The 27,077-nt window shown below is 36.2% G+C and overlaps 2 protein-coding genes across 2 annotated transcripts in view; one reads left to right on the top strand and one right to left on the bottom strand.

Moving 5' to 3' along the window:
* The window catches only part of HIAT1 (hippocampus abundant transcript 1), a 72,617-nt gene extending 51,773 nt beyond the window's left edge, over positions 1-20,844 (top strand). Inside the window, exons 9-12 of the mRNA XM_006830920.1 lie at positions 11,720-11,832; positions 13,127-13,224; positions 17,562-17,725; positions 19,492-20,844. Of these exons, the coding sequence (XP_006830983.1) occupies positions 11,720-11,832; positions 13,127-13,224; positions 17,562-17,725; positions 19,492-19,698 (582 nt within the window). The 3' untranslated portion in view covers positions 19,699-20,844. The remainder of the gene's footprint in view (positions 1-11,719; positions 11,833-13,126; positions 13,225-17,561; positions 17,726-19,491) is intronic.
* A 2,034-nt stretch (positions 20,845-22,878) lies between these two features.
* SASS6 (spindle assembly 6 homolog (C. elegans)) overlaps positions 22,879-27,077 on the bottom strand; it is a 41,214-nt gene continuing 37,015 nt past the window's right edge. Inside the window, exons 15-17 of the mRNA XM_006830919.1 lie at positions 25,071-25,165; positions 23,088-23,182; positions 22,879-22,985 (exon numbers count right to left, since the gene is read on the bottom strand). Of these exons, the coding sequence (XP_006830982.1) occupies positions 22,879-22,985; positions 23,088-23,182; positions 25,071-25,165 (297 nt within the window). The remainder of the gene's footprint in view (positions 22,986-23,087; positions 23,183-25,070; positions 25,166-27,077) is intronic.

The raw sequence follows: 27,077 nt of genomic DNA, 5'->3' as shown, positions 1-27,077 counted from the left end.
CTCTGTGGTTCTGCCAGGCGTCTGTGGTCACTCCGATCCTTCCCCAACTTGGTCTCATCCAAAATGGTGGCTCCTGGAGCAGCTGAGTGTCCTGGACTAGAAAGCAATGGATTTCTTGCTTCTGCCACAAATTCCCCCAGCTGTAAGCCTTCCAACCTTCTAAATATTCTTTTATATGTGGTTCAGAGTTCTGGAACCATCCCCTGAGCCTGCTTGGTCGGGTATTCCGTGTTGTTGCTGGCGAGCTCTTTACTGTACTTCCACCTGATCCGCCATCTTGTTTGTTTCCTATGCATTCATTTTTGGTGACTTCCAATTTTCCTGGATTCATACTTCATAAATTCCACATTCCAGTTATTAATGGATGCTTCTTTTCATTTTGAATAGTGTCCCTGAGCACATGAAGGTTCTGAAAGTCTTGCTCCATCCATGTCATTAATGTCAACTCTAAGGTGACAGCTCTAGCCTCATTTGTATTTTGATTGCCTTCTAACCTTGGGCTCATCTTCTGGCACTATGTCAGACAGTGTTCTGCTGCTGTTCAGAAGGTCTTCAGTGCTAACCTTTCAGAAGTGATCCACCCCTCTTTCTTTGTAATCTTTTTTAGCCTAGACGTTCCATTGAAACCTGTCCACCATGGATGACCTTGCTGGTATTTTAAATGCAATGACATAGTTTCCAGCACCACAGCAACACATAATAGACAAGTTAACAGGTTATAGTGGAGAATTAGAGCATGCTCAGGGCACAGTTCTTCCAGTCAGGACAGCCTCTCCTCAGCCATGTTCCCAGGCAGGCCTCTCTCTGCCCAGGCAATGTTAGAAGGCTCATTTAAGTCTGCCGATAAATGCTCATAGGGCACACCGCTTCACCATAAACCTCAGCCTGAAGACACTGGGCTCTAGCTCCGGAGTCCTAGCTCCACCAGTTAAGATCCTCGATACACCTCACCCTGCAAACAAACCTCCTCCCCAAAGTCACTCAGCTTTACTTGCTCTGTGGGCTATGAAGCCCACAGCTCTCTATCTCATGCTCTGGCTCTTGGTTCTGCTGCTGCTGTTCCTCTGCCACTCCTCTGGTGCCACAGCTTTCTGTCCTTGGGCTGAGGAGGTTCATTGTACAGGAATCTTCCTGTCCTTGGGCTGAGGAGGTTCATTGTACAGGAATCTTCCTGTCCTTGGGCTGAGGAGACTCATTGTACAGGGATCTCTGGCTTTGCTTTGATGGTAATGAGATTCCCCCCTTCTGCTCCTGACATGCTTCATTTTGAACTCACTTTAGAGTTACAAGATTTTAAGATTTCAGTTAACTCTGTTGACAACCACAACTAAATCATACAATTTTATCAGTGTCTTTTCCCACTCTTCTTACCTGTACGCAGTAGAGCAAAAATGTTGTTTGGTGGGAGTTGGAAAATACATTAAATAAATCACTGCATTGCAAGACCTATAGAGAATAGGTTGAGACAGGTAGGGAGAGCAATTGGGGTGGGATTTTTATTTATTTATTTTTAATCTAAGGGAGTTAGGAAGGCATTTGCTGATACAAGGTGACATATGAGCAGCGACCCAAGGGAAGTCAGTACCAAGCCATAGAAATATCTGGAGGAAGAGAATTCCAAGCAGAGAGAACATAAATAAAACCTTCAGAAGAGACTGCTTGGCATGTATAAGAAACAGCAAGTACATAAGGACTGAACAAGGGAGTGTTGCCAAGTCATGTGCGGACTGTAAGTCATCATAGAAAGCCCCTTGAAGGTTTTGAGCAGAAGAATGTCGTGTGTCTTGGAAGTCCAGTTGGTAAACACTGATTGCTTGATGACTAAGATATTAATGCAGAAGTTTGAATTTTCTTCGGTGTTTCATTCTGACCTCCAGACTAAGTTCCACAATAAAGTAGTTGTCTTCTCCCTTGACTAGAATTATCCCACGCAGGGTCTTAATTCTTTATTGTAAAAACAAAAAAACAAACCCAGCTCATTTCTTGCTATTTAGCATTGCTTTTTTAGACTTTCAAGAGATGATCATCTCAGCTTTTTTCAACCTTACCTGTAATCTTTGTTTTATTTTGGTCTTAAGATCATAGGGTCTGTTTAATTAGACTTTTATAATCTGCCATCTCATAGGTAGGATTGCTTCTGCAGAGCTCATAATTTTTATTATATTTGGTGGTAAAGGTAATCTTTATATTTAAATATAGATTCTATAATACACCTCTTCCACACCCTTACATACTCATACAGATGGCATTGGCTACTAATACTATTTCTAACTTAAGTTTTATCTTGAGAATTTTTGATTGAGAAAAACTATTTAAAAATATTTTTTCCTGTTCATCATCACCTTTAATTTTTAGAGGTCTAATGCGCCAGACTGCAAAGCTGTTTGAACTGCAAGGTCAGCGGTTCTAGCTCACCAGCTGCTCCTCGGAAACCCTATATAGGGTCGCTATGGGTGAGAATCGACTCGACGGCACTTAACAGAAAGAATGGGAGTGTGGTGACTCTATATATTAAGCACTGGAGTGTGAACCACAAGGTCTAGAGTTTGAGCCCCCAACCACACCACGGAAGAAAGATGAGACTTTCTGCTCCTGCAAAGATTGAAAAAGTCTCAGAAACCCTATACAGGGTTGCTATGAGTCAAAACTGATTCAAAGGCACTTAACAACAACAACAGAAAGAATAATCAGAAAAAGTGCTTTTCAGCTTTGAAGGGAAATGTATTATTACCTATATGGTTCTGTAGGTAAGCATTTGACTGCTAACCATTAGGTTGGAAGTTCAAATCCACTAGCTGCTTCTTAGAAACCCTGTACAAGGTTGCTCTGAGTCAGAACCAACTTGACAACACTTAACAATATAGTTAAATAAGGAGCCCTGGTGGAAATTCAGTTACACATTGAGTTGCTGCTAGTTGCAAGGTCAGCATTTGTAATCCACAAGCTGCTCCATGGGAGAAAGATTGAGACTCTGCTCTTGCTGTGGCACAGTAGGATAATTATTGGACTGCTAACCACAAGGTTGGTGTTTCAAACCTACCAGCTGCTCTTGGAAACCTTATAGGGTTGCTACTGGTCAGAACCGATTCACCAGATATCCTTAACAACAGATATCTACAGCCTCAGAAACACTACTATGAGTCAGAATCAACTTGATGACAGTGGGTATAGATAAAAATTGCTTTTCTAGAAAATAATGCAGTTCAAGGAATCACACGAAGGGAAATTACAAATAGTAAGGGTAGAGTGTCAAGTATTACGAAACGTTAAATCGACCTTGTCATTCTGGAATAAATCCAGATTGGTTATGATACATTATCTTTCTCATATATTGCTGAGATTTGATTTGCTAGTATTTTAAGATGTTTGTGTCATAGATAAAGATGAAGAGAAAGCACTCATTTAATGATTAGAAAGTGTTAGCATCTTAAGGTCTGTTTCATACTTAAAGTGCCTGCAGCTCTCATGGTCAGTTAATAAATTTGGGCAGTATCTTAGTTTCTGTAAAGATACTTGCACATGGAGATCACCATGAAGCATATGTCTATCTTTCCCCTATCATTGCTTGCCTCTCTCTGCCTTTTCATATATTTTTAAAGCAATTGATTTAAGACACACTCTACACGGATAATAAGGTTTCATTAGCATAGCAAAGAAAACCCTATTGCCAGATGGGATTACATCCACAGGCAAATGAATTAGAGTGTGGCACTTTGGATGTAACTTCAAATCACAGAATCAACAGTCCAAACTCATCATCTGCTCCTCAGAAACCATATTCAGGGTCTCTGTGAGCCAACTGAGTTGGTGGCACTTAACAAAAACAATTTTTGGTAAACACAATTTAGTTCACGACAGGAGGCAGTATAAACTGCAGACTGTTTTGAGTGATAAGTTGAAGATGCCACAGAAGGATATTTTCCTCTGCTCAGGAAATGGCATCTGGCATAAGGAATAGAAATAAAAATAGTCTCCTAAGATTTCAGAATCTGGAAGGGCTGATAGGTAAATAAAAGAGTAGAGACATATGTAGATTTGTATTGGAGAGAACGGCAACAGCATGGAGTCAGTCAGACTAGAAAAGAGTAAGCAACAATCCAGACAACGTTTAATGATATACATGGGTGTGCGACATAGTCTACCAGGAATGAGGTACAGAATTCATCATGTAGCTCTTGGTGCCTACACAGATTTTGAGATGGAAATTATACATAAAAAATTATTGGCCTTCAAAAACAGATAAATTAGAGTATGTTGTTGTTATGTGCTGTGGAGTCGGTTCCGACTCATAGCCACCCTGTACAGGGTTTCTGAGACTGTGAATCTTTACAGGAGCAAAAAGCCTCAATTTTTTCCCGTGAAACAGCTGGTAGTTTTGAACTGCTGACCCTGAGGTTTGCAGCCCAGTTTGTAATCACTGTGCTACCAGACGTAAAGTATGAAGCTCTGAAAGTAGAAGGATTATCTTATATTTTCATGTGTACAGAGGTACACAACTGAGAATGAATTGTTCACTGCTGACCTCTAATCAGTAAAAGATCTGTGCCTTTTTTGCTCTTCTCCAGTAGTGTAGAACTGCTTGTAGCTCCCATTTATGCCTCTAAGTTTTTTTGTGTTGTTGTTCCGTTAATAATTTGGGCATGCATTTATCGTACAATATATAGTATATTAGGGATTTTATCTCCTTTTTTCTGCCTCAGTTGACAGTTAATTTGGTAACACTTGCCACAGATGTAATTAGAGCTGCACCTTTCTCTTAGTGTTCTCTAGTCATTTTTATATTAGTGGCATCAGAATTTATCCAGACTAATCTTTGAACTGCTATTTGCTTCAGCTACTGGGCTTCTTAAACTTTAGATGGCCAAAGCTAAGACCTGGATCCCTCTTCCATTAATACTCCCCACCTTGTTTCTCATCTCATCTCACTCATGGCACCACCAGAAAACTTGGCTTTATTCTTGATTCTTTTTTTTCTCCAAATTACGTCTACCAGATAATACCTCTAGGTCTGTTTCCTGAGGTGCCTCTGGGTGAGTTTAAACTGCCAACCTTGCAGCTAATAGTCAAGCATGTAACCATTTGGGAACCCAACCACTTTCCTACAGTTTATTCTCCACTCTGTAGACTAACTTTTATAAATTGAAAATCCAGTCATACTTTTTCTGCTTAAAACTTGCCTTCCTTTGCAACCAGAATAAAATTTACTCTTGACGCGTACCTCGTTTTTCTCTACCCTTCATCTTGTTGAGTAGAATCTGGTATAGTTTTTGCCATAGTTGTCACCCCTGCTTGAAGTAGTCTTCACACTAACTGTCTTCCATATTCAATTCTCACCTCAGATGTCACGCCAGAATGGTCTTTTCTGGTTTAAGCAGCACCTCCATCATGTTATCCTATTCTGTTTTCATAGCAGCTAAAAAAAAAAAAATTTACCCAATACCAGCTATTTCCCATTCAATTCCAACTTAGATAGCCTTTTATGTCAGAGTAGAAGTGAACTCCTTAGGGTTTCTGGTGGTTGGTGGTTATGTGCCATCCGGTTGCTCTTACTGTATAGGGTTTCCAAGCCTGTAAATCTTTACAGAAGCAGAAAGCCTCATCTTTCTCCTACAAAGCAGCTGTTAGGTTCAGGCTGCTAGCAGCCCAACTCTTAACTTACCACGTCATCAGTACTTAAGGGCTGATTTTTCAGATCTCTGTGCCTTCTGAAGTGTCTGTGACTGGATTTGAACCTCCAATATTAGTGTTAACAGTTGAATGCTTAACTGTTGGAGCCACCCAGGTATTCCTCATAGCAGTTACAACCTGAAATTACCTTCCTTGTTAAATAAAGTTGTTGATGTACGTCTTCCCTATATTAGAGTATATTGTGTGTGCTGACTATTCACTATTCACTATTGTGTCTTCAGACTAGAAATAGCAGTTGAACTTACTAGGATCTTGGCAAATATTTGACTGACCAATGTCAACTCTAATTGCTCATCGGTTAGCTTTGTCATTGTGCTTAAGTCATTTAACCTTTGGGAGGGTTTCAGTTCTGTCATCTAAATTATGGGACAATGTTTTTTTCCTAACAGTTTGTATAGTAACAGTATGTATAGTAAGTAATGAATTTGTCCCATTACTGGTACTACTAAGACTTGAGAATATTATGATATACTTAGAATCATGCCTGCTTCCTTAAACATGTACTTCAGACTTTACTGATTAGTGAAATGCACCATGATTGGTGCTGGGGATAACAGAAATAAATAAGAGAAGGTCCCTGCCTTCCAGGAGAAAACCAGTTACCAGTTATAGAGTCATATGATAAATGTCAGTGTCCTTAGGTCTTTCGGTCACTAGGTGGAATGTGAGGAAGGTTCACTTAGTGCTCTGAATCAGGACTTCATGCAAAGAAGGGAAGGGACCATGGCAACCTTTCCGAATTCTTTGTTTATGGCTTTAATAGCTTTCCTATAGCCTTAAAAATCTATTTACATTTTTTGCCCCAGTTATCCCTTCTGTAAAATGAAAATGTTTATGGAAATACACTGAGTCTTGTTACTGCGTTAGCATGTGAGAATGGTCATTGGTTTTGTGTCACTGAGTCTGTTCCAACTCAGTGACCCTGTGTAGGTTTTCCAAGACTGTAAATCTCGACAGGAGCAGAAAGCCTCATGTCTCTCACATGGAGCATCTGGTAGATTTGAAGTGCTGACCTTGAGATTACAGCTCAACTCGTAATCCACTACACTACCAGGGCTCTAGTCTGTGAGAATAATTACCCAAAGAGAAAAAGATGCTCATTTCTGTAAATAAACCCCTTCTGGCTAGCTGGATAGATGAAGGACTATGAGGTCTCTGCATGTTATAAGCACTTTTGTAACGTTCATGGACTGTGCTTGAGCATTGCCAGCCTCTCCAAGGACAGGCACTTCATGAGACTATAGCATTCCTGAAGGAGTGCCAGCTCCAGGACTACAAGGAACACAGGTAGGCCAGTTCAACTCGTTCTCACTTAACTGGGTCTCTTTGGTTAGCTTTCTTTAATCCCCTTTTCTCTTAGCTGAAGTAACAGATATTTTCATCATGGGTGAATCTCTGTTTATTCTTTCAACAGCACCTATTCCTCCTAGGCGATATATATATATACATGTGTATATATATATACACACACACATATATGTATATATATATGTATGTATGTATGTATGTATATATATGGGAAAAACATTTTTTTTTGCCCTGAGTTCTTAAAGACTTAAAAGAAGAATCATTTTTGATAAAAGTGCTATATTTGGGAATATTCTTGAAAGTTGTTTTCTAAGCTATTCACATTTTTCATTAGTTTCCTGTTTTTCCCAGCCAATTAGTTGCCAGTAAGCTTTGAGTACACTCTTAGAGTTGACTGTTTATTTTGGTCAGTTTCCACTTGCGGCTGTAATAATCCCATAAGACTTTATAAAACTTAATCTTATAATCACTCCAGTTCAGTGAAAGTCTTAGAGACAAGAGCTGAGTTTTAATTGTTCAAGAATCCTTTTAAGAATCTTCCGTTGCTTTCTATTGGCATATTTGTGACTAAATCTGATTAAACTCTTCAAAGTGAGTATCCCAATTTAAAGACATTTAAGCTTCATTATACTCAATAGCTATGAGTTTAGATTCTTAGTTGCCCTTAAAATAGTGAGTTCATGAATTAATGTTCATGTCTTCCTTTGTGGCTTTAATAGTTATGTGGTATATTTGATGTTTTAGTTGTTGTTACATGCCATTGAGTACTCTCTGACTCTCAGGGATTCTGTATAGGGTTTCCAAGACTGTAAATCTTCACAGGAGCAGAAAGTCTCATCTTTTTGCTGTGGAGCAGCTGGTGGATTTGAACTACTTACCTTTTGGTTAGTAGCCCAATGGGTAACCCAGTAAGTTACCAGGGCTTCTTAATGTTTTAGTAGGATAGCAAAGGAAAAGCAAGAAAAACATCATCTTACTATTCATTAAATGTTTGCAATTTACCAAACAATGCTAAGCACTTTAAGTATCATCTCATTTCATTCACACAACAAGGTTTTGAAGTAGGTGCTGTTGCTAGGCACCATTGTCAGTTCTGACTCATGGCAACCCTGTGTACAACAGAAAAACACACTGCCTAGTTCTGCACCATCCTCACAATCATTGGTATGCTTGATCCCATTGTTGTAGACATTTTTGTCAATCACCTGAGTCCTCCTCCATTTTGTTGATCCTCTGCTGTACCAAGCATGATGTCATCCTCCAGGAACAGGTCCTAAGTGCATGAGACAAAGTCTCGCCAACCTCACTTCCAGTGAGCATTCTGACTATACTTCTTCCAAGATAGGCTTGCTAATTCTTCTGACAATCTCCGTGGTACGTTCAATGCTCTTCAGTAGCACCATAATTCAAATGCATCAGTTCTTCAGTTTTCCTATTCATTATCTGGCTTTCATGCACAGATTAAAAATACCTTGGGTTAGGGCATTCTTCAGAGTCACAGCTTTGCTTTTTGACATTTAAAAAAGTTTTTTTTGCAGTAAATTTACCCAATGCAATACATCCTTTGATTTCTACTTCCATGGATGTTGATTGTGGATCTAAGTAGAATGCAATCCTTGGCAACCTCCATCTTTTCTTCATTTATCATGCTGATTCCTATTGGTCCAGTTTGGAGGATTTTTTTTTTTTTTTTTTTTTTTTTTTTTTTATGTTGAGGTGTAATCCATACTGAAAGCTGTAGTCTCTGATTTTCATTCGTAGGTGTTTCAAGTCTTCATGTCCAGAAAACTAAGATGTGTCATTTGCATATTTCAAGTAGTCAGTATTCTTCCAATCCTGATGCAGCTTCATATAGCTCAGCTTTCAGATTATATGCTCAGCATACAGATTAAATAAATACATATGGTGAAAGAATACAACCCTGACTCACACTTTTACTGATTTTAAACTATGCAGTATTCTCTTGTTCTGTTGGAAAGACTACCTCTTAATCTCTGTATAAATTCTTCATGAGCACAATTTAGTGTTCTGAAATTCCCATTCTTGGTAATGTTTTTGATAATTTGTTATGATCCACATAGTTTAATGTCTTTTCATAGTCAATAAAACAAAAAAACATCCTTGTGGTATTCTCTGTTTTTAGCCAAGAAGTACCTGATAGCAACAGTGGTATCCCTCCTGCCATGACTTCTCTGAATCTGACTTGAATTTCTTGCAGCTCCTTGTTGATATACAGTGGCAACTGCTTTTAAATTATCTGTAGCAGAATTTACTTGCTTGTGATACTAATGATTTTGAACAAAATCATAATTTCCACATTCTGTTGGCTCACCTTTGTTTTGAATGGGCACAAATAATGGATCTCTTTCTGTTGGCTGGCTTGGTAGCTGTCTTCCAATCTCTTGGCATAGTTGAGTGAGCAGCTGGTCAATTCCTGGAGCTTTGTATTTTTGCCAATGCCTTCAGTGCAGCTTGGACTTCTTCCCTCATTATCATTGGTTCTTGATCACATGCTACCTCTTGAAATGATTGTACATCCACAAGTTCTTTTTGGTACAGTGACTTTGTGTATTCCTTCTATGTTCTTTTGATGTTTTCTGCATCATTTAATTTTATACCCATAGAATCTTTCAGCATTGCAAATCAAGTCTTGAATTTATTTTTCAGTTCTTTCAGCTTGAGAAATGATACATTGTTTTCTATTACTTCATCGTTTCTAATTTCGCTTTAGCTACCCTTCATTCAAGAGCAAATTTCAGAGTTTTTTCTGTCATCCATTTTGGCCTTTCCATTCTTTCCTGTATTTTTGATGACATTATGCTTTAAGTGTGATGTCCTGGATGTCATACCACAATTTGTTTGGTCTTTGGGCATTTGTGTTCAGTGTGTCAAATTGATTCTTGTGATGGTCTCTAAAGTCCATTGGGATTTGTTCAACATTGTACTTGACTTTTATGGACTTCTTTTAATTTTCTTCACCTTACCTTTGAACTTACATATGAGCAATTGATGGTCTATTCCATAGTAGGCCTCTGGCCTTGTTCTAGCTGGTGATATCAAGCTTCTCCGTCATAAGATTTTCTACAGATGTAATTGTTTTGGTTCCTTTGTATTTCATCTGGTGAAGTCCACATGTATGTTTATGTTGTCGATAAAAGGTATTTCCAATAGGTAGTTGGTCTTGGAAAATTCTGTCATGGAATCTCCAGTGTCATTTCTATCACCAAGATCATATTTCCCAACCGTGGACCTTTTTTTTTCTTGTTTTCCACTTTGACATCATATTGCTATTACCATTATTGCCAGTGCATATCAATTGAATGTTAGATCAATTTCAAACAGCAGAACTGAGTAAAGACCTTAATTTCTTCATCTTTGGCATTAGTGGTTGGTTTGTAAATTTGCATAATAGTTGTATTAACTGGCCTTTCTTATAAGCCTATCACTGACAGTGCTGTACTTTAGAATTGATCTTAAAATAGTCTTTTTGATGATAAATGTGATGTTGTTCCATTTCAATTTATCTTTCCTGCATAGTATACCATCTGCTTGTCTGATTCAAAATAATCAGTACCAATTCATTTCTGCTCACTGATCTTCAAATATTGCATTTTTTACAACTTCTAATTTTCTTTCATTCATACTTCATACATTCCATGTGCTAATTATTAAGGGATAATTGCAGCTGTTTCTTCACATTTTGATCAGAAAGATGTACTAGTATCCTCATTTTGTAAGAGGTGGAATGTGAAGGGTCCAAGTCAAGTGGTTTCTCAGGGTTTTAAAATTAAAGCCACAATAATGATCCCTGGTGTTTTTCCAAAGGCTGTGTTTTTACCTTTCTTTTTCCATTCATACTTGTTAAACTGATTGTTGATAAAAGCATCATGGTTTAAACAATAGGTTAATTTTGGTATAAGATATATGAGTAATTATATTTCAACTTGGATTAACTGTGGATCTCTAAAAATTATTTTAAGGCTATTACACATAGCTTTAAATTACTAGTTAGAACTTTTTGAACCTACTGTTTTCAACTTCAGGCTCAAGTGGCCCTAAATAGACTAGACATATACTGCAGTTGTTTAGTGCCATTGTTGGTTCTAACTTACAGAAACCCTGTATAGGATCTCTGAGGCTCTACTATTTGCAGAGCAGAAACACTCATCTTTCTTCTGAGGAGTGGCTAGTGGGCTTGAACTGTTGACCTGGTGGTTAGCAGTCCAGTGCTTTATACTACAGCACAACACCAGGATTCCAATAGAGATATGGTGGTGGTGGTTATGTGCCGTGGTGTCGGTTCTGACTCTTAGTGACCCTGTACAAGGTTTCCGAGGAGGTAAATCTTTATGGGAGCAGAAAGCCTCTTCTTTCTCCCACGGAATAGCTGGTAGTTTCTAACTGCTGACCTTGAGGCTCCTCAGATTCGGTATCACTACGCTAATAAAGGTATATTGAGTAGAAAAATTTGCTTTTCATTTGTCTGACTTGTTCCTCAAATCTGGTTCTTTGCCAGCAGAGGGATTGCTCATCTGCTTGCTTGAACCTGGAGTAATGATCTCAGTTATATTTAGGACAACTGTTGCTGAAAACCAAGTTGTGCAAAAGTGGTAATAATGCTTTCATCTTACAGATAGGAAAAAGTCACATATTTTTTACTTTAGTTTCTTAAGGTTCATTCTGATAATCTTATTGTTTTTCTTTTTTAAAAATTTTTCCCCAGACTATAGTCTTGAGTTTACTTATGAGGTCGATTGGAAATAAGAACACCATTTTATTGGGTCTGGGATTTCAAATATTACAGCTGGCATGGTATGGCTTTGGTTCAGAACCTTGGTAGGTATAAATATTTTACCTTTTAGTATTTGCCCTCTTTTTTCTTTGTTTCTCAACTAAGACTTTAATCTATCAATTAAAAACTAATACTTCTTTTCTTTCAGAATGTATATATGCAAATATTACACTTATGTGTTTATATATTCTAAAAATGGCTTGAGGAGAGGAAGGTAACATTTTGCAACTAAATGATAGGCTGAATTTGTGAATGAGAGTTTTTAGCCTCTAGATCCCAAACAAACATTAATTTAGTTTGTGTCACTAGGAAAAAGCATGTGATCCCACTGTAAGAGATCCTTAAACTTAGTGTTAGCTTTTATTTTTTTCCCCTCAGGTTTTTTCAGTTTGCATTACTGATGTTAAACTAAGAACTAAGTAAGAAAGTCGAATTGTTTTAGTCACCCTCGAAGCCCTGCCTTTCAGATATTCTTGCCAGTGTGGTTTCCTGCAAGGAAATGATAGTAATAGTGAACAGTGTGTTCATGTTAAGTTTGAACTGCACAGTTTGCTAACGTTTCTTAACACTGAGCACATCCCCTCTGTTTAGTCTTGAGTATGAGTAAGCATCAAAAATGTAGCTTGGTTGACAATTTGGCTTCCAGCCTAGCTTTTACAAAGATGTGCTTACAATTTAAGTGATCTAAATTGTGTCTTTGAAATATCACCCCAGGAACATCTAAGTTACTTATTCTTTAAAATTTAACGTATTAGATAAAATCCTTGATATCTTTACACTGAATCACAAATCAGTGAGAATCTTGTTGTTTGGTGCTGTCAATTTTGATTTCGTAACCTACTTGCAGAGCTGCTTGGTTAGTCAGTTTTTTGGGTAGCCAAGTCCTAGGCCATTGGGCCACTAGGCTTCTGAGTGAGAACCTTACTAAGAGACTTCCTGATTTCACATGCCCTAAAATGTTTGATAATGTTTCTTTATCTGTATCATATTACCTTCAATCCTCAATGTAACTCCTCTTCAGCAGAAATAACATCCAACACAGTTTACAGTTAGAAAAATTCAAATTTTACTCCATTAAAACCTCAGATCATTCTAATAAGTGGTTGTATTTCTGTTTTCTGGAAGAGTATACATAAACAGGATTAAACTTTTAAGTAATTTGCCCAAAGGTGCATAGTAATGAAGCAGTAGAACAAGCACAGTCTACTTTTTCTGTACCATTTCTTATACATTTAACAGTAAGAGCTATGGAATTTTAAGTGTGTGTTTTGACTCTGATAGGTACAATGGCGATGACTAAGCATTTCCTTTTTTTGCTCTGTCTTTGGTTAACTATAGGATGATGTGGGCCGCTGGGGCAGTAGCAGCCATGTCTAGCATTACTTTTCCAGCTGTCAGTGCACTTGTTTCACGAACTGCTGATGCTGATCAACAAGGTAGGTTAATGGGAACCAGTGATAATTATTTAAAAGTACAAGCTATTTGAATTCTGATATCCTTTCTTCTCTTTTTATTTTTATATTTTATTATGGTTTAGGTAAAAGTTTACACTGCAAATTAGGTACTCATTTAGCAATTTTTATACAGGGTTGTTCTGTGACTTTGGCTACAATATTCAGTTTGTCAGCTTTCTCATTACTTCCATTCCCTGTGTTCTCTTTCCATTGATCTAACTGCCATTCTCCTTGCCTTCTCATCTTTGGTTTAGGGTAAATGTTAACCATTTGGTCTCATGTAGTTGATTGTTTAAGCTTATTTTATAGGCCATTCTGTTATTTGGCTGAAACATAACTTCCACAAGTAGCTTCAGTGCCAAGTATCTTAGGTAAGTAGTGTCGGGTTCATCTCATCTCTTTCAGTTCAACAGGTCTGGACCTTTGTAGGAATTTGAATCTTGTTCTACATTTTTCTCCCACTCTGTCCAGTATCCTCTTTTGTGTTAGGATAGGTCAGACGGATCATGGTGATAACCAGGCGCCATCAAATTCTCTGGTCTCAGGTTAGAAGAAGCTGTGGTCCACATGGGCTGTTAGACTTATGGATTCGTTTTCTTCTTTGAGTGTTTGGTTTCCTTCATTCACATTTTTTCTAGACAAATAGAGACCAATAGTTGTATCTTAGATGGCCACATGTAAGCTTTTAAGTTCCCAGATGCTACTCACCAAACTAGGATGTGGAATATTATCTTTGTGAATTATTTTAACTTCAGTTGACTAAATTGCCCCTTGAGAATATGGTTCCAAACCTTTTGACCCAGTAAGTCAATTCCATGTATTGTTTGGATATGTCAGAAGTCTCCTTAACTGTCCTCTGTGTGCTTAATTACATATATGGATATACAATCATATGCAGCACACTCAAATATATATATACATGTATATACACACACACACATATATAGAAACACATATGCCTACAGATACACTTGCATTTGCTTACATATGTCTTCCTATACACATGCATGCATATTATGTAATCACACGTGTGTTTTTTCATTATTACTGTTGTTGCAAAATTGTATATGTTATAACTTATTGAATGTGTCCCTTTTTCTTGTACACTTCCTAGTGTCTTCATTTACTTTGGTCAGATTGTGCAGACTTCATCCATATTATTGCCTTTCCCATCACCAAAAATAACAAAAAAGTGATTCCTCCTGCCTCTCCTAGTAATTACAGAAGACCGTTGCATTTTATGTGCGTATCTAGTCTTACTTTTTATAATAGGGGACCATCCAATATTTATTCTTTTGTGATTTAATCTTGCACAGCATGATATCCTCTTGATTCATCCATGCTGTTTCAAAGGTACCTTATTATTATTTCATAATATTAATCCTTAGGAGGTTCCACTTATCTAGTATATATTCTGTTGTTTATACAGTTTTAGTTATGCTTCTTAGGCTATTATAGATCTACCATAATTAGGTCCCCTGATTCTGTTCCAATGTTATCTTCCAAGAACTTTATAGATTAAGCTTTAGCAATTCAGCCTTTGATCCATTTAGAGTTAATTTTGGTACATAATACTAGGTATGGATCCTATTTCATTTTCTTGCAAGTGGGTATCCAGTTTTGCCAGCACTATTTGTTAGAGACTGTTTCCTCCTCATTAAATGAGCTCTGACCATTTGTCAAAGATCAGTTGCCTTATAGAGGATGGATTTACTCTTGAATTTTCAATTCTTTTCCATTGGTCTGTCATTGAACGAGTGCCCAGCTGTTCTGATTACTGTGTTGTATAGTAAGTAAGATTGAGAAGTTTGAATTCTACTTTGTTCCTTAATATTCCTTTAGTTATATAAAGTTGAATAGTTTTTCCATTTCAGTAAATATTGCTGGAATTTGCATCAAGTTTGCATTGTATCTAGATCACTTTAGTTTATACTAACATTTTCACAATGTTTGTTTATTCTTCCAATCCACAAGTATACAGTGTTTTTCCATTTATGTAGGTCTCTTTTAGCTTCTTGCAGAAGTGTTTTATAAATTTACCTTGTACAAGTCTTCTTACATCACTGGTTGGTTTTATTCCTAGGTATTTTTATCCTTTGGGGTGGGGGTTTTGTGGCTGGTATTATTTTCTTGGTTTGTTTTTCAGAATTTCCCTTATTAGTGTAGATGAACCCAACTGATCCCGAATCCTCGTCAGTTAACTGATGTCTTCCATTAGTAACTTTCTTATTGAGTCTGTTTTTTTCTGCATAGGATCATGTCATCGGCAAATAAGGATAATTTTACTTCTTCCTTTACATTTTGTTTATCCTTTATTTCTTGATTAGGGCTTTCAATACAATATTAGAATAAACATGGTGGTAATGGACATCCTTGCCTCATTCCTGTTTTCAAGATGATTGCTCTGAAACTTTGTTGAGAATATTATTAGTCTTTGGTTTTGCAAATATGTCCATAATTATGTTGTGAAATTTCCCTTCTATTCCTAGTTTGCTGAGTTTGTGGTTTTTTTCTTAATCAGGAAAGGGTGTTGGACTTTATGAAAAGCTGCTTTTCTGTGATTGAGATAGCCATGTGACTCTTTTCCTTTTATCTATGTGTAGTATTACATTGATTGATTTTTCTAATGTTGAACCATCCTTGCATCCTTGGTATGAATTCCCCTTTTTTATGATATGCTTTTGAATTCTGTTAGAAAGAATTTTGTAGAGAATTTTTCCATTTATATTAAGGATAGTGATCTGAATTTTTTTTGTGTGTGTGTGTATATTGTCTTTGCTCGGCTTTATATTAAAGGTTATACTGGTATTATAGAATGGATTAGGGACTATTCCTCCTTTTTCTATGTTCTAAAATAGTTTGAGTAGAAATGACGTCAGTTTTCTTCTAAGTACTAAGCATAAGCCTAGTTCAGGTTAGAGACATTTCCTCTCTTCATTGTAAGGAGGACCAGCAGGTTCTAGTTATAATGGGGTGGCTATTCCTTTATTTATCATTTAGAATATGTGAACTTACCTGTGTGCTTGAAAAATTAAGTGATGAATATTGGCCAGAAATATTCACGAAGTATGTATTAAGCATCAGCTGTATGCTGAGTATGTTGGGGTATAGTTATAGCCCTTTCATTAAAATCATAAAGTTACAGTTACAGAAAAATATATAACTTTGTCATTTGCCTTTGTGGTAGGAACATTATAAATCTTGAAATGTTAACAGATGGGGAATTGTTCTTTGAAAAATGATATTTTAACCAGAGAAGGAGTTAGAGATGGGGACATGGAGAGAGAGGGAGCACTGAGGACTCTAGATTCATGGAAAGAGAGGGACTAAGAGATGGCGGCCAGGAGGCAAACTTGCAGAATGTGCCATTTGGTGATTTAAATTACTATATATGTCTGTGGAAAAAAAAAAAAAAAAAGAGCTAAAGTGAATAGAGAAAAATACTGTTAACTGATGGTACATGGAGGGGATTCTAATTGTAATGAAACAAGGTGTATGATTTGTTGAATGTAAAACTGATGATCTGCCCAGTAAACTTTGACTCAATCCACAATAAAAACCTTAAAAAAAAAAAAAGGATTACTTTATCTAGTCGTAAGGCAACATCATAGGGCTGAAGGGTAACAGCAAGTTTGAGATTGGCACAGGACCGGACAGTGTTCCATTCTGTTTGTGCTTCAAGTTGCTATGAGTTGGAACTGACTCAGTGGCACCTAACAACAATCAAGGACAAAAAAGAGGTGTTACAAGAGTGGCAGTGACCACCTGGTTGCTAAATGAGGACGGAAGGCCTGTAGCAAGTTGTATTTGAAATGTAAAAGGAGATCCTGGAGATAAACAGAAATCAAATCCTAAGAGTCTATATTTGACTTCATTGTTGTTGTTAAGTGCCATCAGTTCCAGCTCATAGTGATCCTATATAAGGTTTCTGAGGAACAGATGGGTTAGAACTGCTGATCTTGTGGTAGCATTTTAGTATTTATCCTACAGCACCACACCAGGATTCCATATTTGACTTTGAAAGATCTTAACAGTTGTGCTTGCACTATGACAGCTTTTTAGCTAGAGGGATGTTAATAAAGGTTGTCATCTGTGAAAATAAAGTGCCTTTGCCCACCTGTTTCTGTGTTAGATGTATATCTGAACAATGTGAAGTCACCATTTGCATTGGATGACGTACTATACTTTGTAGAGCCAATCACTTCTTAGTAATGTTTAATGCTTTTGAAGTAATCTGCTGTCTGATGAAAGCCTTGGATTTAGATTAAAGGAGAAAATCAATGGTACATTACATGATAATTTGTTTACAAACTATTTAGGTGTTGTTCAAGGAATGATAACAGGAATTCGAGGGCTGTGCAATGGTCTGGGACCAGCCCTTTATGGATTCATATTCTACATATTCCATGTGGAACTGAAAGAACTGCCAATAACAGGGACAGACTTGGGAACCAACACCAGCCCTCAGCACCACTTTGAACAGGTAATTCTTCCTTCACAGGATACACATCATATAATTCATTTCACTGGATTAAAAGGTATCATAAATGGTTTTTGTCACTAAAACCTCTATGTGAGATTCTAAGTATTTTAAATAAAACACTTAAAAATCAAAACATAAGGAACTATGTTCTCTTGTATATACTTTTTAAAGAAACTGGCTGTGTATACTTTTTTACACCTTCGGGAGTAATTTAAATGTTTACTTTGCCAAATTACACCTAATGACACGTCAAACTATTTCTCTATACTAATACTTTTTTTTTGTCTAAAACTTAAGTGTTTCCTTTGTTCCCTTCTATATGAAAAATTAGTCACATGCCAATAAACATTGTTTGCCTTATCTTCCTCCCTACAAAAATTTGAATGGCAAGCAACATTGATCATTTTAAGCTAATACAAATAGCTCATCTGTTTCCTTTCCTATTTGAGCAGAGTTCCACACTACTTTCGGCTGTGGTGGTGTGATGCACCATGGAGTCAGTTCTGACTCCTAGCGACCCTGCATAGGGTTCCCGAGGCTGTAAATCTTTACAGGACCAGAATGCCTCATCTTTCTCCCACGGAATGACTGGTAGTTTCCAACTGCTGATCTTGGTTAGCAACCCAACTCCAACCCAACTCGTAACCACTATGCTATCAGAGCATTCAATTGTCTACAGCTTCTAAATTAAAACACGTTTGTGTACTGTACACAAATAAAACTGACAGTGCAAGTTTTTGTTAAGAACTAAGGCAATTCTGTGCCAAAACAAAGATCTGCTTTGATTTTTTTCATGTTTATTTCCTTCATTTTCCATCACTAAACCATATACTTGCCTTTTAGAAAGAAAATATTATGTATGGTTGTCTCCTGGTTACAAATATGTAACTTATGGACAAGTCCTACTAATCTTTTCTTTAAAATAGGGCTTTGAATCTGACTTGCCATGGCGAACAAACCCTTTACTATTTGGGTGATTCTCAAAGTAACCGGAACTGGATTTATGAGTTGAAACTATGGAATGGGAAACTTGGAGTGTAATGAGGCCTTTCAGGAGCCTAATGCATGAAATTGGATTATTGGCAGGATCTGAAAAGCTTCATGCATTCAAAGCAGCACAGTTGGCTGCCATCTTTGAGTAGGGAGTTACTTTCTTTGAGCGGGGCAGCACTATTTCAAAACTCTGCTTTAATGTAATCTGCCCTCCCTCTGAGCAGATTGAAACTATTCGTGTTTGAAACAAATTCTTCAGTATAGTCACCTTCACTTGCTTCACTGCCATCTTTAGACTAATCATTGGAAAGTCTTCAAGCCTTTTCTTGTAGTGTAACACCAGGCTTCTCAGTAACAACTGCACACACCTGTTCCAGCTGAACCATAAATTGAAGATGCAGGAACAGAGCTCATTTGTAACCCAGGGACTGCAGCATGTTCTGCAATTGTTACTATAGTTTATGCTACTCAATTTTACTTTGGAGACCTTTCCATAAATGTTTTCCTTTTAAACAGACAAATTATTTAGAAACTCACAGAACATCAGTGTTTTCATATTTGGTGCCAAAAGTGGCAATGTGGTATTTTTGCATAGGTTTAAAAAAAAAAAAGAAATGAGTTATTTTGTAATTCATTTGTTATCTGCAGGATTTTTATATTGAGACTGAATATGACATAGTATCCCTCTTCTCCTAAAAAGGGAATGTTTATGAGCAATTTCTTATTAACAAAAGTGCCTGTGCAAAAATCCTAATTACTTCTTCCTTTCTCAGAATTCCATCATCCCTGGTCCCCCCTTCCTCTTTGGAGCCTGTTCGGTGCTGCTGGCTCTGCTGGTTGCCTTGTTTATTCCGGAACATACCAACTTAAGCTTAAGGTCCAGCAGTTGGAAAAAGCACTGTGGCAGTCACAGCCATCCTCATAGTACTCAAGCCCCAGGAGAGGCCAAAGAACCTTTGCTCCAGGACACAAATGTGTGACGGCAGAAATCAGGAAGATTTTTCTATCAGCACCCAGGTCTTAGTGTTTACCTGTAGTTCTGGATGTACATTCCATTTCCATCCACAGTGTACATTAAGACTGTCTTAAGAAATGTATCTGCATGAACTTCGTGGGAACTAAAGAAAAGAACAGGACAGTTTTCCAAAGATGTTACAATTTCTTTTAAAAAGAAACCTTTTGTTTATTAGCACCAATTTCTTGCCACTAAGCTGTTTGTTTTATTATACATCTTTTAATTAAAAACTATATATGTAACTTCTTAGCATATGTCTCTGCTACCATTTTCTTAAGGTGTTGAGCTTTAACTCAAAGCTGAGTCTCAGTGAGACAGAGTAGTTAGTACGGTTGTGGACTTGTTTTAACATTGTAAAATCTTGTTCAGATTTTAATATTGTAAAATCTTGGGTCAAATAATTCAAAGCCTTAATGCAGATGCACTAAAGAAAAGAAATGGTAAATTAATTGTTTGCATTAAAAAAAACCTTTTAAGAAAATTGTACTAAATCGGAATCATGTTTCAAGCTCATTTGCAGTAATTTTATTTTCACATTATTCACTACTGTTTTGGATTTGAGAAAAAAATACCATCTTTAGAATTTAAATTGGGGAGTTTAGAGCCTGTGAATCTAACTGCTGGCTCCTATTTATTCCCCAACTATTTCTTACACCACTATTCTTTTAATGTTTGCATAATCATAAGAACCTCAACACTTGAAAACATAATCTAAAAATTATATAGTAAAGCTGGTAGCCTTGAAAATGTCAATGTGATATCTACATGTAGATAAATATATATAGTGGCCTTTCAGGACTGGCACAGTAACACTTTATTTACAGAGCTAATGTTTGTCCTAAATTTCAGGACCCTAGAAGAGAGCTTTATACAATTACTGATGTGAATTTCTCTAAAGTGTATATTTTTGTGTCCAGTTATATTATTTAAAAAAGTGTTACTTTGTAAAAATTGTACATAAAGTATTGTATAGTTTACAATGTTTTCACCTTGTGTGTGGTTATTGCTTAATGCTTTTTAAACTTGGGACATTCACTATGGTTAAATAAGGTCTTAAAACAATGTAAATATTCTGTTAATAAAAATTAAATATTTTAATGATTTTTTTTTTTTTCAGAATTGATCTGTGATTTCCTACAAGTAACAAAAGTGCTTAATACCTTCTCCCTTTAAACCCATTTCTTTCCCCTAATATAAAATATTCTTGTAGGAAGTGGAAATAAATGAAAACTTAGTACTTAACTGGAAGAACTTTAAGAGTATGGATGTTGTGGATCTATTTGTTTTTATATTTTAAAGACTTTCTATGTCATACTCCCAAAGCAATTTTTAAAAGTTTATTAACACAGTTCACACAGTTTTCAGAAATACATTAAATGTAATATTTTGATTATTAACACATATACAATTTTACACTGCAAAACAATTTCAACAGTTTTTTTAAGAGGTAGAGCAAAGAATTATCACTCAGAATTCTGTATATACACATTTAATATAAGAAATATTGATAGCAAGTTGATAACAAAACAATCCTCTATGCTACCTTGGAAATTCAAACTTTTCCAGGTGTTAATACAGAAAGTAATGTTTAAAGAAAAATGAAGAGCTACCTTTATGTCACATTCCCCATCTTTTAACCCTGCCACAATGTTTTTATATATATATATATATATATTAACATAGTATTTACAACAAAACAGATTCTAGTATCACCAACAGGCTTCTTTGCAGATTTTTAATCAGTGCTTTGAAGTTATTGTAACCCAATATTCTTACTAATATAGTATATCTGAAATGAGGCAAAAAATGTATATAAAAAACCACTGCCGATTAGTTACTGATTTATTTTAGAATTAATCCCTTGTTTAAGGCAGCTTGAAATTCTAGAAGACTCAAAATAATGGTTTTATAAAAAATTTAAAAAAATTAGCAAAGATTCTTTTTCTTATCGTAGAACCCTATAATGTTGGCATGTCATTTCTATCTTGAAATGTCTCTGTGTCATCTGTGTAATAAGTACTTGAAAATAATTCTTCATATATCACAAGTATTAGAAACTTTTTACGAACAAAAATTAATTTTGAAGAATCTTAAGACAATATTATGCTGTACTGGGTGATTGTTTCAAAAAAAAAAAAAAAATTGGGTCCCTAAGATTGATTTTGTGTCAATGTGTTTTAAATGACCTAATTTTTTCCAAGGAACAATTCTTGAAGCTATATTATATAAAGGGAAGACAGCTGTAACTTCTATCAGATATTTGCCTACTTTATTAAAACATTAACATGAATCTAAATTTTGATATTATGAAAAAATAGTCATGATACTCTTACAGTGAAGATTTTGTATAACAACAATTTTAAAGCAAAATTGGATTGATCTCTGCATGGTAAGCTGATAAAACTCTAAAAAAAACTGGTGAAGGGTGGACTTCAGAAGTGACATTACAGTCATAACTTAGCAGCTCAAATGACTAAAGCATTTATGTCAGATTTGGTCATGTCAACACATTATCCAGTTATTTTTATACTCAGCCTATCTAAAACCATTTCATACTTATATTCAATAGCAAAAGTTGGAAAACATTTACACACCAAAAAGGTTTTGATTCATTTCATTCATATAAAATACTTTTTAAAACTTTTCCCTTTAATGTCAACATCATCAATAATATAGGTCTCTTAAAAGATAATCAGTTTCCCTCTTAATTCTCAGGTAACAAATTAAAAACTTTTACCAACAAAAATGAAAAAAATAGCATTCTTTGGTTTCATACTATTTTCTTAGCAGTTTTCAATTTACCCAGATATCCATAATTATTAGAATGTCCCTTGTAAGTAATAATCAACTCTTTCCTGAGTACTAAAGTTCTAAGGATTAAGTTTATAAAATTTATAACTATTATACTATAAAACAGCACCATGTTCACAAACCAAAAAGTGTCATTTACTCAGAATCTTACCAACTGTCAACTATAAATTTGTTACATAAATGACAGCAACACTTAATAAAGTACCAAAAATGTAACAGTAGCTCAAGGACAATTTGAAACTTGCTTTTTTGAGAAGTATTTGATAAATGATGTTAACACACTATAGCCACCTGGGTTTCTCATACTTAAACAGAAATCAAGATGACAGCTGAATTAACTGTTTGATAACTGCCCAGGAAAATATGCTGAAGCTGTAGCTGGGAGCACTGCAGGTTTTGATGAGGCATGTAATGTGCCTAAGGTGGCATCTTTCTGATGGTCTGCACATGAGAACAAAAAAAACAAGATTGGAGTTCACTTAAATCCTTATCCATTCGAGTAAGCCAAAACATACAAAGTCTATTTCAGAAATGTCTTCTCACCTGGATTATTAAATAGATTCTGACTGAGCCCACGTAAAGGAATGCTATCTTCCCTTTTCTTCAGATATTTGGATTCCAGCCCCAAGTTTTCTCCACTTAAGAAGAAAAACAATAACTTACTTTAATATTTTCTCTTTAGTAGTTAATTTTAAAGGTTTATCTAATGTAGAAGAAAATAAAGTTATACTTAATAAACATATATAACTTCAAAATAAATCACATTTTCCACTGGTATCTTTAACGAACAATTTATATATAAACAAAGTACCCTTCTCCTTAGTAAAGAGAACATTATTGTGATTCAAACTAAAAATTCTAAGAGCTGGGATAAGGACTGGTGGGGAAAAGAAAATTCTACAATTATAATAAATTTGTAATAGCATAAGTGAGAAATGAGACAAGAATATTTATATACATGCCTTAAAAACCAATGTCATTCTGTTTAAAATCATATAAGATATCCTTTTCCACAGACCACTTGCTCTTCAAAATTTTATAGTGCTTCAAAGTTATCCAAAAATGCAAATATGTAATAATGAACTCTGATCAGATGAACATTTGGATTTTAGAAAAATAATGTAATTTCTACAGTTGTTATTATACTATTCCTTTTTAAATTTAACTGTATACTCATAAGAAGTGAAAGGTTCTTGCAAAACAAAATTATACCCTTCAAATTCAACGGTGGCTTCACAATTTTCAGAAAATGAAGTTGGTGAATGGCGTGCTTTTTTAATTTTAATTTAATCTTTTCTTTAACTCTGATACAGCCACTGTTACTTGTTACTAGTTACTAACAGAAAAAAAATAGCTGACTGTCCCAAGTTTTATGGACATAGGATTATGCTTGATTTTATAGCAAATAGAGATCACCGTATTTTCTGCTAGTAAAATTGGTCTTCGTTTATGACGGAATTCAGTGAGTAAACAGTTTTATAGTTTCCTACCATGTATATGAATTCCAGATCTGCTTCTTGAACAAATGAGAGATTAAGTAAAAAATACATACATTTCAGAACTTCAAAAATTCTGGCCATTTTTCAAAACGGAGGCTCACAAATAGTGTTTAATCAGACGATCATATCTGACCAAACATTACAGAGTTAGCATAAGGAGTCTCTGGGATATGCTACTAATTTTAAATGGGACAGTGATACAAAAAAAGCCATGCTAATGAGTGCCAGCAGACAGCTCTTTAAACCATGAAATTTTATATAAAGCATAAAAATATTAAAATCGTTAAGTAGAATACTCAGACAAGTTTGCATGTATGACATATTTTAGCCATAAACTTCACTATGCAAACCCTGTAAAACATCTGAGCAGGCAAAACATGTCACAAACTGACATTATACTTACTATGGTACATATAAAAGCCTTTTAGTCGTATTTGTCATGTAATTCTGGCTGGTTGGATAAGGTTTTTTGAATATTTAACACTGGAAACAATAAATAGGGAAAAATGGAGTTCCCAGAGATAATCACTCATACAGAACCACCACTAAAAATGCAATTGACTACAAAGAATTAAAAAATATTTACCTGCAAGCCTATAAAGTGGGTATGGTATAGCCATCCTTCATGGGACATACAAAATTATCAATTTAAAAATTAGCCTTGCTTTATTTGGTTAAACAATCAACTCATCCCTAATGTGCTGGCTGGAACTGCAGTTGTCTTGGCAGGGTCAGACCAAATGATTCTACAGGCCTTCTACAGGCCATGAGCTGGACGTTCCCCAACCCCTGCTGTAATGGAACCTTGGTAGCACAGTGGGTTACGCATTGGGCTGCTAACCGCAAGGTCAGAAGTTTGAATCTACAAACTGCTCTCTGAAACAAAACAGGCTTGTTGCTCCCATAAATATTTATGGTGCTGGAAACCCTGTGGAGGGTCACTATGAGTTGGAACTGACTCCTCAGCACACAACCAACACCATAAGCCTATAAATGTTTAAAAAGACAATCTTCAGGAAGTACTTACTTTTCCTTATCAGTTAAACATGGTATGTTAATAGTTGCTCCTGACTGAACCTCTACAGATGTATTTGGTTTTGTAAACGGCAAGTTAAACTGTACCTGTGAAAAGAGGAAAAGTAACTGAATTACCGAAAACAGGCTGATTTTTTCAAAAGTACAAAGTCAAGCATTTCTTCCTAGTTTCTTAGTCTGAAAACTCAGCTGAAGCCTGCTCAGCATCATTGCAACATGCAAGCTCCCCGACAGCAGGGAGGTGGCAGTATTTGAGGTGCAATGGCTGGATATCAACCCTGGGTCTCTTGTATGAAAGGTGAGAATTCTAGCACTGAACCACCACTGAGTGCCCCATACTGATATAAAACCAAATTCCATACCAGGTGCTGACTTACAGCAGCCCTACAGTGTTTCCAAGGCTATAAATCTTTATGGATGCAGACTGCCACATCTCTCTGCCACAAAGTGCCTGGTGGGTTTGAACCGACTACCTTTCAGATAGTAGCCAAGCTTTTGATCACTGCGCCATCAGTGCTCCCTCATATTGATGTTGTTAAGTGCCATCAGATCAGTTCTGACTCACAGTAACCCTATCTAGGGTTTTCAAAGATTGGATGGTGGGTTTGAACTGCCAACCTTGTGGTTAGCAGTCCAATACGTACCTTACAGCACTAAACTAGGACTCCACGTTGATATGGGTAGTTAAATATTTATTCTGAGAAATTCAGACCATGAAAACTAAGTTCAATCTAGTTTTTAATACTCAAAGTACATTTTATTTTTTTTTTAAAAAGAGTCCTATTTCTCCTTGTCATACAAGCAAGTTCCTTGGTTACGAGCAAGAAGACTGTTGTTAAATACCATCGTGTCAGTTCCGACCCATAGTGACCCTGTATAGGGTTTCCAAGGAGCGGCTGGTGAGCTTGAACCACTGACCTTGTAGTACTAATGACTTTGCAGTTCAGCGCATTAACCCACAGAGCCATACCAGGACTCCTCTTAATTATTTTGAAACACAGTGATTGAAAAATATAAGCATTAATATATTCATATAAGTGTTACACTATTAAAAGTAACCAAGTACTTTTAAGCTGCATTCATTTACCCCAATACAATTCTGAGAACTCTTGGTTTTTTAAATCATTTTCAACGTATAGGGATTTTGAGAGCAGCTGGTGGGTTTGAACTGCTGACCGTGCTTATCCTACATTACCACAACAGTGGTGGTGGTGGTGGTTGTATGCCGCAGAGTCAGTTCCAATTCATAGTGACCCTGTGTAGGGTTTCTGAGGCTGTAATTTCTAATTCTGAACACAGTTTATTATTAATGATGCCATTTAGGGAGCACTTACCAGCTATCAAGGTACTATTCTAGGAAATGCATTGACTCATTTAACCCTCACAAGAATCCATTTTACAAATGGGAACACTGAAGAACAGAGAGTTATTATCAGGATGCTATTTGTTTTTGCTTGTTTTGTAGTGGCTTGTCCACTATTACACTGTTAGTGGCAGGGTTTAAACCATAAGATCCAAACACCAAACACACTTTCTTAACCACTAATTGTCAAGAACTTCATTCTTCTTGGATCAACTATCAACACTCATGAAAGCAGCAGTCAAGAAATCAAACGACGTATTGCATTAGGTAAATCTGCTGCACAAGACCTTTTTAAAGTATTGAAGAGCAAAGACGTCAGCTTGAGAACTGAGGTGCGCCTAACCCAAGCCATGGTATTTTCAATAACCTCATATGCATGCGAAAGGTGGACAGTGTAATAAGGAAGATCATAGAAGAAATGATGCCTTTGAGTTATGGTGTTTGAGGAGAATATTGAAGGTGTCATGGACTGCCAAAAGAACCAATAGATCCGTTTTGGAAGAAGTGCAGCCAGAGTGCTCCTTGGAGGCCAAGATGGCCAAACCTCGTCTCTTATACTTTGGACATATTGTTAGGAGGGACCAGTCGCTGGAGAAGGATATCATGTTTGGTAATGTGGAGGGTCAGAGAAAAACA

This window comes from Chrysochloris asiatica, unplaced genomic scaffold (assembly GCF_000296735.1).
Source record: "Chrysochloris asiatica unplaced genomic scaffold, ChrAsi1.0 scaffold00002, whole genome shotgun sequence".
Lineage (NCBI taxonomy): Eukaryota > Metazoa > Chordata > Mammalia > Afrosoricida > Chrysochloridae > Chrysochloris > Chrysochloris asiatica.
The sequence above is the reverse complement of the archived record's forward strand: the minus strand, read 5'-3'. Positions and strand labels throughout refer to the sequence as shown.